At 42.1% G+C, this 15,990-nt stretch overlaps 1 protein-coding gene across 3 annotated transcripts; it reads left to right on the forward strand.

The window, feature by feature from the left end:
- Positions 1-1,293: 1,293 nt before the first annotated feature.
- On the forward strand, positions 1,294-15,730 carry LOC144142052 (uncharacterized). 3 transcript variants are annotated; one of them, XM_077673483.1, is made up of 9 exons: positions 1,294-1,503; positions 3,710-3,753; positions 5,418-5,465; positions 7,570-7,605; positions 7,750-7,852; positions 8,216-8,370; positions 11,465-11,518; positions 14,448-14,483; positions 15,442-15,730. In XM_077673483.1, the coding sequence occupies exons 1-9, from the start codon at positions 1,449-1,451 to the stop codon at positions 15,490-15,492; spliced, it is 582 nt and encodes a 193-aa protein (XP_077529609.1). In that variant the 5' UTR covers positions 1,294-1,448; the 3' UTR covers positions 15,493-15,730. The 3 variants fall into 3 exon arrangements, with proteins under 3 accessions (XP_077529609.1, XP_077529608.1, XP_077529606.1); XM_077673482.1 differs by having other exon boundaries at positions 1,296-1,512; positions 15,442-15,729; XM_077673480.1 differs by having other exon boundaries at positions 1,296-1,512; positions 3,707-3,753; positions 15,442-15,728.
- The last annotated feature ends 260 nt before the right edge of the window (positions 15,731-15,990 follow it).

The following is a 15,990-nucleotide window of genomic DNA, read 5'->3' on the forward strand; positions in this document are numbered from 1 at the left end:
AAATTTTTCTGCAACTGCAAAGTTACTGAGAAAGCTGTATTGCTTTCCTTTGTAGCCGTACTGCTGCATTCAGGTGGATGGCAAACTTTCTTTCGCAGAACCTTACTCCACCTTGGGGATTTCTCCTAAATCTGGTCGACTAATACAGCAGGTTAAGTACGGTGAAAAGCGAGTTCCATGCGAACAGCGGTATCTCTGTGCCACCTCTGACTGCAGGCAGCCACTATGTCTACAAAAAACGCAATTGGTCGCATGGCCGCAGCCTCGATCACCATACTACCTTCTGTAATAGACACTTACACTGGAAACATCATTGTCGACGGCACGACACGTAGCATGAATTAAAATTTTGCCTTTAATTTTCAAATTTCCTTAGTTAAATTAGTGTTATTTTCTGCGGAAAGACTCGAGGGGATTATAAAACACGAATGATTCTGAATAAAACATTCGTGCTCGTTGTCTCCATGGCTTCTTTAATAATATGTTGTCAGGTAACCAAGAGTGCGATGACACGGCGATTGACGCTACCTGCACTCTAAAAATTGGCCATGGGCTGGCTTCACCAAACACCCTAGAACAACGACAGTGCGTGATCAAATGTGTGAATTTGGTGAGTGACGAGAGCGATCATGCAATTAAAATAACATTTTTATTCTGCTCTAAAACAACCGCGCCACGCGTGCGTGTGCACTGTCGCAGGCGACCCAACGCAGATCACATTTTTCATTTCAATCGCTTTTAGGGCCTTGTCATCCTCAAAAATTTGCTGATTCAGCCACTCTGATTAGTCGTTCTAGGGTATTGTGGTGAAGATCCCCTGCTGCCATTTCTTTGTGTGCGGAAGTGCTTTGCTTAATGGATAAGCGAGATAGTTGGTGACTCGCTGTCCAGTTACAAGCAGCTCCATCTAAAATTTATTTCAATATGACCTACTTTACGTACGCCTTTTACAAGCATTGAGGCCCAGTAGTAAAGATAAAGCACTTGCCAGCCCTTGCGTTGCACTGACCTTGTACTCACAAAGATACCTTGCACTGACAAAACCCCGAGTAGGTTAGCGGAAGCGCTGCAGCCACGCGATTTCGTTGTTGGTTGGCCTCACGGCCTTATTTCTTTTATTCACATTTGGAAGTGCACTTGTTCTTGCTCAACTTTTTGTGCCGCTTCCTGCCTCGTGCCATGGCTGATTCTGCGAAGGTTGTAACGGAAGTGGTTAAAAATCCCAGCTTGAAAACCTAAAGTACCGGGAACTGCGAACGGGCCTCTGTCGTTTTTATTTCAAGTATTGTGGACACGTGCTGTCACTTCGACTGCTTTCGATACGTCACGACACGTCGACGACCTCTATGATGCTTGAATTTCCCTTAATCCGAACAGGGTTATAAAACAGCGTAGTCTTTATTGTGTCCAGTATCTCGCCTCAGATTTTTGTGACCACTTTGATCACAATGTTAGGCGTTGCTGCAGCATTCATTGCGTTCCTGCACACGACGCTTGCAACAGGTGAGGCAGGTAAGTTGGGCCCATCAGTTGTTCTGTTTTCTTTCTGTGTACCCATGTTAGCTCGCAAAAGCCTAACAGGTTTGCTCGTACACACAAGATTTAAAATACTGCCTGTGTGACCTTACTGCGTATTTAAAAGAGCTTGTAATTTTTTCGGTTAATAAAATATTATTCTCGCCGTACCAGACGTGTAAATTGCTTTTACCAACACACGCATCGAATCGTTTAATCATTATTTCCCATGTCATACCACAATGCAGAAGGTGTCATGCTATTCCTTATGATTTTGTAAGAGTTGAAAATGTTCTAGGTGTCGAGTTCACAAGCAACGGTTTTTTATGCGCTTGGACGTTTGAATAACAATCAACTAATTATTAGCAAAAGTGTCATTGACGAGCAAAATATTTGCGGGGTAAAATTGTATGTGGATATTCTCTCCAGGGATATGCGGGGAAACTGCGGTCATTTTTTGCACGCTCGCGACAAAGATTGTGGTAACCAATTTGTGGCGACCGTCGCACAGAAATTATTTTTGAACTAAAACAATCCTCTTCTGCTGCACACATCGTTATGCACCATTGCCTTTTTTGATTGTTTATGAACTTGATATATATTGCCCAACAGAACAATGTTTTCCCAGCATTTTAGCAAAAAATGTTTTTTTCATATATATTCATATACGCTTTACGTCAAATACACACGCCTCACAAGTACATCACTTACGCATTGGAGTTACGTGATCTATAGAAGCTCACTTTTTGGAGCTACGTCGTGTCTAAAACATGGCATTTCTTAGCGAAGAACACATGTCTTGTTGCAAGCACAATTTAAATTTGCCTCTCCAGGAGAATACGTGTGCCACCCTTAAAATTTGAATTTATTCAGCCACCACCTCCATAATTCTTAGTGTTATCTGGAAGTCGATTTTTCGCGTCACAGCACTGTCCTTTGGCTTTTTTCTTTTTTTTTTCGTTTTCCGCAGCTCGGTTTTGTGCCGAGAGTATCTTTTATTACAAACAATCCTGTAAGAACAAAGAATGTATTCACCCGGCCAGTGGCAATTCCAGTGGCAACGTAAGCACTCATAAATAATGAAAATTAAGCTACATCTGTCACTCAACAGGAAAATCTACAACGAGTGCATACTCCGGGTTATGACGTACGGATCTGAAACTTGGCGCCTCACGGAACAAGTAGAAAGCAAACGTAGCTCGGCTCATTTGGCCATGGAGCGAATAATGTTCAGAGTAACACCCAAGGACTACAAATGAGCTACCTGGATCAGAGAACAAACTACAGTAGAAGTCAAATGGACTTTCGCTGGCCGTGTTGTGAGACGAACCGACAACCGGTGGAGAATCAGGGTAACACAGTGGATACCAAGAGATATGTCTAGAAGAATGGGAAGGCGATTATTCCGGTGGAGGAAAGAAAGGGAAAAAATTCAGGGGTAAACTGTAGACTCGAGTAGCGCAGCACAGGAATGACGACGACGACAACGATGACGATGATGATTATGAGGATAAGTGTTACCGCCGATTCCAAGACAATACTATTTCAAAAAATATGAGTAACCTAATGTGTGTTCATTATAAATTTATCGCTTTTGTTTTTAATAACAACTATCAGAAGTAGCAACTATTAAAAAGATTTTGTTGCTTAGCGCGCCCCAATAGGGACAAGAAAAGAAAACACGGACAAGCGCCTAAAACGCTTGTCTGTGGCTTCTGTTCTGGCCCCATTGGTGGGCGCGAAATTTTGAAGATGAATAATTTTCGATTAGGCGAGCTTGTGGTGCTGTTCGGAAGTGTCAATAACATGTTTGTAATGAAGGCGGCTGAGCACCATTGGGAAACCGGCAGCAATATTTATTTCCCAAAACCGTCGATTTGTCACCTCATTATATGCCTCAACTCTGCATAAATTCTCTGCCTTATCTCGTGTGCAAGAAGCACTGACACCGCCATAGGGAAATTGACTTTGGGTAATTGCATTTAAGCGTAAGTGCGGCTGTCTTCGTGCGCGTAGAACTTATCGTGACATCGAAAATGTACAGCTTTAAAACAAATCACGCAAAATATTGCGTCGTTTTACACGTTACTGTACATGGTGCTTATTTTCTTGAGTACTGCCTTGCAGGATTTACCGGCAATATTTCAGAAGTATTGCAAAATTTCCCAATCGTATCTCTTCTCTCTTTCAGCAGCATGCATTAGCGTCACTCTTCCTGATTTCCTCACGACTGGAACGGTAGGTGCTTTGATGCATTATCCTGAATATCACTTTTCGTTTTAAGGAGTCGCTTGTGAGGGCCATCTGAGAAGCTTGCATGGTTAACTTTACGGATTAATACTGATAAGTGCAGGGCTAATAAGAAAGAACAAGATGTTCTTGCGATGCGATATCAGTAAACGTAGATTAAATTGTTTTTTATGAGTTTTATAAGAATGGGAGGTCCTAGTCTTAAAGAATATCAACGGTAAAGCTATGCGACCTTTAGCAATCAAACACAGTACCCCAACTCCCCTGCCTTCAAATTCCCGCGAAGGCTACATAGATGTTCCTAGTAAGATAGATTGAGCCGAACACTGTTTTTGTCATTCCTTTGGGCATGACACATTTCAGCTGAATGAGAAAAAATCTTCCCTTTCCTTCACTATAGTTACGGAAGGTCTTGAACCCCCCCATTATTTTGACCATTGCTAAAAATAGCAGAATGACCGCAATAAACCAGTCTTGTTACATTACAAGCTTTTTCAAAACGTTACCAGAAAGTTTGTGCTACCGGGATTTTCTCCGAGTTCTCGTCTGCCTTTACAACATTACGCCTATTCGTCAATGACTCAAATTTAGGCCTCAGATTTCGCAGGTTCGTCTGTCAAAACGGCATATTATTTTAAAATTTCGTAATTTTACGGTTCAGTAAACGATTCTCAGGTTTCTAAGAAGCCGCCCAGTTATCTTTTTAAAAGCCAGTATTGATGGTAAGCCTTGATATCTTTACAATTTTTCAGTAAAGGGGCCCTGTAGACAAAACACAAGTTTGGTTCATTCCAAAGATTTCTTCATTAGAACTATACTGAGACGACTTTTAACACACACTTCGCTCAAATAGGCTATATAATTAGGAACAAAGGAATGGCCATGTGACCCACTATTTCATTTCCTGCAACACAACCTATGATTTCATGTGCGCCGAACTGCGCGATTGCCTGAGGGCAGCAAAACCAAACGCAAATTAATCATGGCTTATAAACTTGCTGAGCGAGCTATTTGAGCTTAAATTTAATGCATTTTCATTTTACAGTGGTAAGAATGTTGCGGTAAAGAATAAAAGCTAGAAAATACACCTACGCAAATAAGTATTCCGATGGGCGCAGCTGTTGGTACTGGACTGTGCTTATTTTAGCTGCCCATCAGTCCGCCGCTTTGGAGTTGTCTTCTACGGCACTGGCCGATTCGCGTAAGTCATGTTGTCTCACGTGCCCTGTTTGTGGAGGATACCATATGTTTCCCGAAACGATTACTTTCTGCAGTAACAAAAACAAGCCAGGTGCAGTTGTTGTCAACAACAAAGCAACAGCGGACAACGGTCGGTGGATGAGTGTGGTAGCGCCACCTGGCAGGGCTGACGGCAAGTAAGGCTGTAGAGCCGAATGACGCAGTGGAAGTTCGTTTGAATGCGCGTACGTTTGACTTCATTGCTGGCGTCCCGAAAACACACGATTTGGCGGGAGAATTAGGAGTTTAACCAAAATTGATTATTTTTTCTCAGTGAATCCTCCATCATTTGCTGCCGGAGAAGCGCTAGGGGCCCTTAAAAACGTGATATCTTTCGAATAAACCAAAATTGTATTTTGTACTCATGACTTATTTAAATTTAACGCTACAATTATACAATTTTTTTTTTTCAGACCGGGTGCTACGATCATCAACCAGTCGATATCTGCACTCCATTCAATGTGAGTGCGAACATATCCCTCACCTTGTACCCACCTACAGAAATCATAGCACCGAAGAAAACATTACAGCATTTCCACTCAACGATAAAGCTATCAAGGGCGGAGCACTGATTCGCCAGGCGCCCTCTCCTAAATACGTCCAGTAGCAGCATGGCGTTGGGACCTAAAACAGTCTATAGAGGGCGCTACAGGTCCTGAAAGGCCTATAAAGATACAACGGTTCGCATTCTTATTATTTTTGGGTATATATTGCGCTAACCCAATTTTTTTACCTTTTGTACTATTTTTTTTTATTTTCGCCCTAGCATCGGCAGCGTTCGTGAAAACGGCGCCGCCCAAAGATCCCCCCACGAGTTTGCATAAACTTGTGTGCGTGTGACTGTGAGGCGCAAAGGGATTGTCATCGGCTTCATAACGCGAGGAACCTGGGTTACTTCCCCCACCAGGGGAAGCGGTGATGTCTTCTAAGGACCTATTCCAGTGCGGGACGCTACGTGACTGTGGTGGCTAGATGCCGTGACCCCGAATGAGCTACGACCACTAGCAGGGCGCTAAAGTGTTACGCACTTAAAAAGAGCTCAACGTGATCCTTACTTAATAACCACCTATATTGGCAAACCACAAACCGCTTGCCAGACTTGGCAGGTATGTTCAAACCAACGCTGAAGCTTTTTAAATTGCTCGCGATGTTTATGGCGAATATTTTGTGTATAAGAATACCTAAAATAACGTAATTCATTTCTCAGATTAACAGCCGATGGAGCATACACATATTTCATGACATATATTATACGCAGAGCTAAGCTAAGTATCCAATTGCAGAATTTTGCCCAGGTCAATTGCATGCCTTCAGTCGATGGTCATGCAGTGCTTTGGTTATTGTGCTGCTCATGCATAAAAAAATAGGTAGCACACAGTTACTTTTGGTGCTATTCTAACAAAACGTCAATGTATGCCGGTAAGGAATTTCCACAAACATCCGCCGCGGTGGCTCAGTGGCTAAGGATTTCTGCTGCTGAGCAGGAGGACGTGTGTTAGATTCCGGCCGCGGCGGCCCGCTTTTCTGACGGAGGCGAAATTCAAAAACGCCCGTGTGTACGATATTTCGGCGCATGTTAAAGATCCCCAGGTGGTCAAAATTAATCCGGAGCCCTCCACTACGGCGCGCCTCATCACCTGCGTTGCGTCGGTGCGTTAAACCCCAAAATCAATCGAATCAATCAATTTACACAGACCCATAAAAAAAACAAAATACCATTCTTCTGATATCCAATTATCTCTCTAAAAATTATAATTAACCCAAAAAATGGCTGAAGCTGAGCGAAGAAGTTTGGTACTGACTACAATTTTTTTTCTATATCGGCATACGTAGGCACTTATTCACGCTGCACTGTGGCTGTAATTATCACCAACTACACCATACTCATTGTAAAAGAGACCTCATGCCAATACAATGAAAAGCAACTTTGGGTACGACCACGTTCCCGCATCCTGAGCACGTAAACAACTTCTCGAGTCATGGATCGAATGAAGCAAGGACGGAAGCCGGACGCAGTTCGTAACAGTTTTATAAGCGGTTACATGAAGACTACCGTGGAAAATCATTTTCTTGTAAACGTCCACGCCTATATTTCGGCTGTGAACTCGGACAAAGCGTGTCCTTTTTTCCTCGCATAAACAAGCAACGGACTAGGAATTGGTTCTCTTTTTGAATGTCGTAAAAACAGCGGCCGCTTGTCCTCATGCTCAGCGTCATTCCGAATTGTCTCAGAAGAAGAAAACAACAATTTTCAAAGCTTGTTAAATATCGATAGCCTATCACTTCTATCTATCTGTCTCTTCTATCTATCTATCTCTTCTATTCATCTATATATATATATCTATATATATCTATATATATCTATCTATCCATCGATCTCTTCTTGAATGTCGTGAAAACAGCGGCTGCTTGACTTCATGCTCAGCGTCATTCCGAATTGTCTCAGAAAAAGAAAACCACAATTTTTCAAAGCTGGTTAAATATCTATAGCCTAACTTTAAAGCGTAAATGTCGTGTCAAATGCTTGTAGTATAGGATTCACACAAGCCTGCATTTTTATTTCAGGAGAATAACGCTGAAGAAGTCCAGGAAATTATAAACGTGAGTGCGCCTGAATCTTAACGCGCGTGCAAATGTTTTCAGTTTCACGTCAGACTTGATTGGACTACTTGGTTTTTAACGCGTCCAATTAACGAACCAATTTGCTCAGAAGAGCTGTAAACTATATTTTCCCTTCTTTTTCAGTGCACCAGCTACGACGCAACATACAAACTTTATGGCCTGACTGTATTGCTCAACGATTTTGTGGCATCAACTCTCCCTGAAGAGGCGCGAAATGAAAGCCTATGTAGGTATTTTAGACGCTTTGTAAGCAGAGGAAACCGGAGCTCATATACCATTTCACTAACAATAAGATATACATATAAGTCAATGAGATGAACGGTAGAGGAAAAAAATGCTCAGATAGCTATCTCTGATTTAAGCAAATGGGCCTTGAAACAACCTTCTGCAGGCCATGTTTGTAGCAAGCGAATAAATAAGCTGGCGCGTTAAAACCCTACGTCGGCCTTCCAATAAAACACGCAAGCGAAATACAGCGTAGGATAGCACTTGTAAAGTTTTAAAACAATTCGTTTTGTACTGCGGTACACAGAAACTGTCTTAACCATTTTGTGTATGGTCCGAACTCGCGCAAACTTTATTCTTTCAGCACAAGCGAACTTCATTGTCAACTGGTGCGCAAATGGGTGGGCCCTTCCGGCATATCCCTACTTCTTGACCTGTGATGAATACCTGGAGCACGTGACGGTGACTTGTGATAAACCAGTTACATTGTCCGTGCCTGATGTGAATAACTTGAGTCAGGTAAGCGTGGCGATGTTTCATGGTTCCCGTTGAATTATTTCAAGCGAAACCCTCTTTGCCTCTTCTCGCGGTTTTGCAGGGCTTACAGCTGCTGCTGCTACTGCTGCTGCATTCTGCCTGTGTGCACCATTGAGTTTGTTTATAGACCCGCTAATTCTGCACTGCGCGCATAGTGCCTGCTGTGCCCGGACGAAGACTTATGGGGGTGGCGGCGATGTTAGAGAGATAATGGTGGCCTCCCAGTACACTTTTTAAGAATGTCAGCCCCGCCTCGAAGGTCTTTTTTTTGCTAGATTTTAGCCCTATCCCGTTGTGGTGAACTATGGAACATGTATTGTACCTGGCATAGGCATTTTCTATATACTTATACTATCACCTCTCTATGTCTATCATCATACCTGTCACACTCTCTACCTCTGCTCTTTTCTCCATTTCCCCAACCCCACACAGAATAGATGGTCAGATACTATACGATCAGACCCGACCTCTCTGTGTGTTTCACATTCAATAAATCTCTCTCTCTCTCTCTCTCTCTCTCTCTCTCTCTCTCTCTCTCTCTCTCTCTCTCTCTCTCTCTCTCTCTCTCTCTCTCTCTCTCTCTCTCTCTCTCTCTCTCTCTCTCTCTCTCTCCCTCTCTCTCTTTCTCTCTCTGTGCTCTGAAATAAACGTCGGCCGGTAAACGACATCACGGGGGGTAAGGGGGCGAGGCATGCCGTAGTTTATGCGTGTATAATACCCGTGCCACACGCACACAAAAAATGGCATTAAGGCATTTAGTGCTGACGGCCCTAATATGCCAAATGACATTAACTGGTCGGGCCATGCTACAAGCAAAACGGTAAAGGCAATAAATGTGTTAGGCATGATGGTGATCATGAACAAAAAGAGAAATTCACTCATATTTTAGAAGTCTTTACCGTTGAGAAAAACGTCTTACAAGGGCTACAAATGATTTTTTGTGAAAGAAAACTTTATGGGAAAAAGTGTTTTCTTAAAAATTGTGTGAGCCATTTCTAAAAGTGGCTTCTTCAGCTGCCAGTGCTAACCAAATCCGAAAAAAATTAGCACGACGAGTGATACAATGTTTTTTTTTGCCGCTGTTTTAGTGAACTTCGTCTTGAAAACTTCGGCACCACGGGTGCACAACAAATCGCCTTATTTCGAAGTTCAGCTACGTTTCCGCGTCAACACTCTGGTTCTGAGAGTTTCGTTGGTTTTATTTGGTGCTCATCGCGTTCGAAGTTAGGCAGGTTTAAGGTGGTCGTGAAGGTAAATGAGTTGTGCGGAACTCCTTAAACCAAAACAACATTACAGTGAATGTCATTAAATTTTTGCATGTAGCAGCGAATTAATGGCATTAAAAGTTAAGGCATTAAGCACTTAATCTCATTTTTTGTGTACGTGTGGCACGGGTATAAGGTTCTCTCCGCCTGGAGCTGGTGGCGTTTACGCCACAGAGATTGGGACTTTGTATGTTTCTCGTTACGCCTCGAATTTCCAGTCGCGGTAGCAAAGGCTCACTCTTCTGAAACATTGACTTCTACGCCAAGCACAACAACAATAAAATAATACCCGCCAGATTATTTACCCCGGGTATGCCATGTAGAAAGCTTTGCGTTGCATCTATAGCCTGCTATGCGTGCGATTCAACAATTGTAGTGTTTTTCTTTAAACCAGTGCCACAGTATCAAAATTTCTACTCTCCAGACCCAAGCTGTGCTTCTACAATGAAGGTTTATTTAGAATGTACTGCATAGCTTCTTCTGCAATACATCTAGAACTTGTTTGCGAAAGAAGGTTTCGACCTCAGTTATAAATCATTGGCCCGTAGCTATTCTGTACCATTAGGCAAACATGTTTTCGCAGCAAAGTTTTGACCACCACTTTTAAAATCCGGCCATGTTAGCACTGCCGCCCGTGTATTTTAAATACCGATCAGGTTAGCCTTTTCATATTAGGGTGAGACAACTTTGTAGACTTTGAATTATTTTGTATATCCGAGAGGATATAATTTTCAGTTTTTGGTACATCTCTGTAGTCTTTTGTATATCCAGGAGTGTTTTATTAGGACACCTAGAACGCACACACGTAAATAAAAATAAACTGCTTCTAATAAAATTTATCCCAAAATTTAAATCACACGAACGAGTATTCTTTTGGCGGGGTGTTTCTATAAACCAAGTTTCTGTGTTGTTGGAACTGCCGTTCTGCACCACGCAATGGGGCAGTCTCTCCGAGCCGCTGCGACTGCCTAAAGCACATAAATATAGTCAGCTCTGATTAGGTCAAAAATACCTAGTTTTTAATGGTACACATCTGCAATGTAATTTGCCTAAACCCTTTGCAAGTGTGGGGTACGCACGAGCATATTTATAACTGTAAAACATTCATGAAGCCACCTCTTAAGGCTTTTTATCCAGTAAAAACGAAATCATGAAATAAAATATTTCAACCAGTAAAACACTGAAATCAATTTCCAAGAAAACCCTGAATAATAAGACCAATGTAGCAAACTTTTGTACCGGTGCGCCATCCATAATATATGCTAAGCAGTGTTGTTAGTAACCGATAAGAGTATCGAGACATTTTGAATAAAAAGGCATTTGTGACTTAAGATGTGGAACACTAAGAAGAGAATAGTTGGCTTTGAATTGAAATTATTGATCAGTTCTATGCGCAAAACTGGACTGGCATGCCCGCTTGTTTTGGCGTCTTGCGCCACCGGGACCAATCAACGTCCTAACTGCAACCTTGAACAATTTTTTCCGTCGTGTTTTCAATGCTTTTGTCAGAATTCAAACGCCAGTAGGCGAGATAATATCGCATTCGACACTTATTTATCCCAAAGTAATGTAACCAACCACATTCTTTCTTTAAGTAGGTTTCGAACTTCTTACCGCTTGATTCTAAACGCTGTAGAGACAAACTTTGTTGTTGATAACGTTGAATAGCTGTTTTCAAGAGAATTGCGCATTGGTTGGTTTCGCTGTTCTGTTTTGCCTATAACTGGACAGTAATTGTTCTGAACAAAACCAAGTAACCTAACAAATCAGCATTAGTAATATTAACACCCCGCTGTCTCTTCTTGTTCTAGTGCATCCAAAGTGTCCCCCTCACAGATGTCTGTAAAGAAGGAAACGCTATCACTGTAAGTACCCTTCTGCAACAGCAAATACCACTTCGCTTTCAATGTTGTAGACCCTGTCGTATAAAAACAATCCTTTATTCGCAACGACTTGAACTAAAGACAATACAAAAGGAAACCCTCTTTGTTACTTTACAGTGGATGCGCAAGAAAAAAACCAATAGAAAAACCATGCCAAGAAGCCTATTGCAAATTTTGGTGCTCGTAATTGCAAAAGATTAGTTGGCTCGGCCTCCTTTCTAAACCACTGAATATCGCAATTTTATGCATGAAGCTATTTTATTCACGAACGTGGTAATTAGGACCCCCGATTCTTGGTGCAAAGCAAGGGAGTTTTCACGCTGCTGGAGGCAGGGTCTATGGCCCAGAATGGCCCCTAGGTTAAGGCACATTATCTGTTTACTTTCACAATACACTTTTTATGCCGTGTTGTCAGCTATTTTTACGTGCTGTTCATACGAAACACGCTGACTTCTTCGGCAAACACAAACTTCTGACACAAAAGTTGACCTCGGTCAGAGGAAAAAGACGAAAGAGACAAAAAGATGGATCCCAGTCGGCGGGCATGTTTTCCTCCGCCATCTTTCTATCTACCAAAAACATTTCGTAATCTATATCTGTTTCATGAAGAAAAAATACCCTCCTACATTGTCCCCCTTTCCTTCCTTGGTGTTGTTCTCGATTGACTACCCTTGTTCCTGCCTTCATTCGACGAGCCCTCAGTTCCCGTCCAAAGTTGCTATATATATATATATATATATATATATATCTCAGGTTAGTAGAGACAGAGACAAACGAGAAAGACGTGGACGTACCAATTCGGCATTCGAAACATAATCAGAAGGCGTGGGTTCGGTCCCCACTCTGAGCGCATGTTTTTCTTTCTTCCTTTCTCATGTAATTAATAAAAAAAATAATGTAACGTCACTACCGGTAACAAAAGTCTAACCATTCGTCTATGCCTTATTTGGCGTACTTGACTGCCAGCATTTCTTTCGGTGTATATACACAGATATATACACAGATATATATATATATATATATATATATATATATATATATATATATATATATATATATATATATATATATATATATATATATATATATATAGCATAAGAGGGTTTCCCGCCAGTTACCCACTTATGACAGGCTGTAGACGTTCGCGTCACACCCCGTGGGTTGAAAAAGAAGGTCCCCTTCTCCCCGTGTAGTCTGAGTGCTGCTGGCTACCACCCTCAAGCGTCAGACACAGTTGTAGTAAATATAAATACCGCAGAAAGTAAAGGAGAACACAGTCGCCCAGATAGCCGAATTGGTAAGGCATTCGAGATCTAATCGAAAGGCGTGGGTTCGGTCCCCACTCTGGGCGCGTGTTTTTCTTTCTTTCTTTCTCACGTAATTAACAAAAAAAAGGTAATGTAACGTCACTAACGGTAAAAAATAGTCTAACCACTCCCCTATGCCTTCTTTGGCGTTGTAGACTGCCCGCATTTCTTTCTGTATTTAATAACGAGCCCCTCATTTCCAAACCCTATTATCGTTCAAAAACTTAGCGAGGGCCTCGGTTCTGGTAGCCTTGATGCCAAGGTAGCATAAGAGGGTTTCCCGCCAGTTACCCACTTATGACTGGCTGTAGACGTTCGCGTCACGCCCCGTGGGTTGAAAAAGAAGGTCCCCTTCTCCCCGTGTAGTCTGAGTGGCGCTGGCTACCACCCTCAAGCGTCAGATACAGTTGTAGTAAATATAAATACCGCAGAAAGTAAAGGAGAACACAGTCGCCCAGATAGCCGAATTGTAAGGCATTCGAGATCTCATCGAAAGACGTGGGTTCAGTCCCCACTATTTTTTCAGTCCCCCCAAAAAATAGTCTAACCACTCCCCTATGCCTTCTTTGGCATTGTAGACTGCCGGCATTTCTTTCTGTATATATATATATATATATATATATATATATATATATATATATATATCGCCGCCAACCATGTATGGGTTTGTTTATTTATTATGTGTTTTATGTGTTTACTGCCCGGCTGCGCTCTCGGCTCTGTTATATGTGTCCCAAGCGAAGCGCATCTTCCATTCCTTGTTTTTATGCCGCACGGGCTATCTCATTCAGATAAGCAGACTTTCTCCATACCGTCACTAGCTCAGAATAATCTTCTTTAATCTACAATGCTCTGGCAGCGAGATGGACTTCATCGGTGCGGCGCGAGGGCATTGCTCTGCCTTCCCGCGGAGAGCTCCCAAACTTCTGCTCTAAGGAGAAAAATCCAGGAACTGTGGCCGCGCTGGTTCGCAAAAGGTCCATGCGAATGGCAGTAAAATTGAAACATACCGCACCAAAAGTGGACGTCTGGGTCGAATTCAGGAAGAATTTTCGCTGGTGAAAGAGGACATCAGCAATTATTTATTGTCATTTAAGGAAAGTTAGTTTTAAGGAATGACAATATAGTGTCACGAGACCCCGGTGGCCAGTGCCGCACAGTGCCTTGATCTAAGAATGCGGCGACTACTAGGTGAATGGCACGCACTTTGCGTGAACTTTATAATGACCGTCATGTACATAATGAAAATTGATGGCTTATCCGCGACTTGTTGTTCGTCTCATTTCTGTTCTGCCGCCCCGTAATATATTGGTTGGGGCGCTGGGTGAAAATTGGTGAAGCATACAGGGCACATGTGGCTGCCGCCGCAATGTGCTTCGTGATTGGCTGTAGAAATGGTAGTTCCAGGTATCTCGGGTTCTCGCGTGCGATTACTTATAGAAAAAGGGCGGGCTGGACACATTGAACGCAAATATAACCGTGGTTTTCAGCCAACTAACGGAAAATGTTTTCTCGTGAAAATACTAATACCATAGAAAAAGTGTCACCTTTCCATTCAAAGCGATGCTTGCGCTAAATGAGAGTTTGTATCTTCTTGTTTGCAGTGGGGGACTTTCACCAATCTCATCGGGGTAATCAGGGTGAGAAATTGTTTGGATTTGCTTTCTGGTGAAGGACTTGAACAAGTATTTAAAAAATTACTATTTTCTGCAAGAAAACAATTCAGACAACTTCGCGGAAAACTTTACCCGGACGATGCCTAGCAGTTGAAAATACATATAAAACATGACGGATCAGTTTCGCAGTTCCTAACAAATCGGAACCCACTGCTGCTTAATAAATTATAGCCGGAAACGAAGTGTTGCATATAGTACTGCGCTCTCGTAACAAACAGCATTTGTCGTGTGTACCCTACAGTCAATAAAGTATATTCTGCTTTATGGGCATTAAAAAAAATACGTGCTGTAAAGCACCTCAAGGTATACCTGCTTCGGCAAGTTATTATTCTTAGGTAAACTTCGAGTATCCCGGTTACTTCACTACGTAAAAAATCGACTCTGGCTGAAGTTCTCACGCAAGCATCAGGGCTTAACTTAGTTATTTCATCAGTTGATTTCTCTTCCCATATGCCCATTGGTTGTTTATTTGTTCCTCTGTTTTTTTTTTGTTCTCGTTTATTTTTTGTGCCATTGTTGTTGCTTACTTGTTTTTTCTGCCATGGGTATGTTGCCAGAGTAAAAAGAGCCCAATTTCCCAACTCGTTTATGTTTTTCTTGGTCTTACCTAATGTATTCTCCCCACAAGCTTGGCACACTGTATTTCATGACTAAGCTTCAATAAAACGTTTAGGATAAATACTGTGTCTACACAACCGCATCTTGCACCGGCAAATAAGGCCGCTCACTTTGGGAAGATCCTAATAATATTTTTTTCGCATTGGCAGACATAAAATCCCTAACTTTTGTCCAACAGTACCATATTTAGGGTTACTCTGTTCGGTGCAACTTAACCTCGCTAGCTAAGCTTTCTAACATTAAACTGACGAAACCCGTTGGTGCCTGGAACTCTACAGAGCTAATACCTCGCTTTTGTTTTCAGTGCATATACTACAGCGTCATGGCTGCTCTGCCCTCCCAGGAGTACGCATAGAGCAGCAAACAACCTCGGCATCCAGCCTCTGGGCGTTCAGGAGAATGTGACAGTTTATATGGTGCAAAAGTAGCCACCTTTGTAGGAGAAAACAAAAATAAATAAAGTGCACTTAAACCTACCTTTAATATTATGTTCGTACATGTACACCCAGGATCCGGGCCTTATAACAAAGAAGAACCTTCCCTTAATATTCAGAAATCACTTCCCCGATTTATTTCTTTCGCCTACTAAAAGGATTGCAAACGCAGCGTCAGTCCGTGTATTTATTTTACGTGGTGCCTAAGCGAAGACCTCTGCATCAACTAAGCAGTTGGCGTGTTGCGTCTCTTTGGTTGTGTACCTATACATGTATGGCAAAAAAAAATCTGTAACTGTAGTGCATTGTTTCCCAAACGCATCAGTAAACCAATTTTGTTACCCTCCTCAAAATTTAGTTGCAATGTCTGCACCAAGTTTTCCACTTTTGAAATAGTTAACTTGAGGGAGGTAGTAAGA

Source organism: Haemaphysalis longicornis, unplaced genomic scaffold (genome assembly GCF_048455015.1).
Source record: "Haemaphysalis longicornis isolate Haplotype H1 unplaced genomic scaffold, Haemaphysalis longicornis Haplotype H1 scaffold_6, whole genome shotgun sequence".
NCBI lineage: Eukaryota > Metazoa > Arthropoda > Arachnida > Ixodida > Ixodidae > Haemaphysalis > Haemaphysalis longicornis.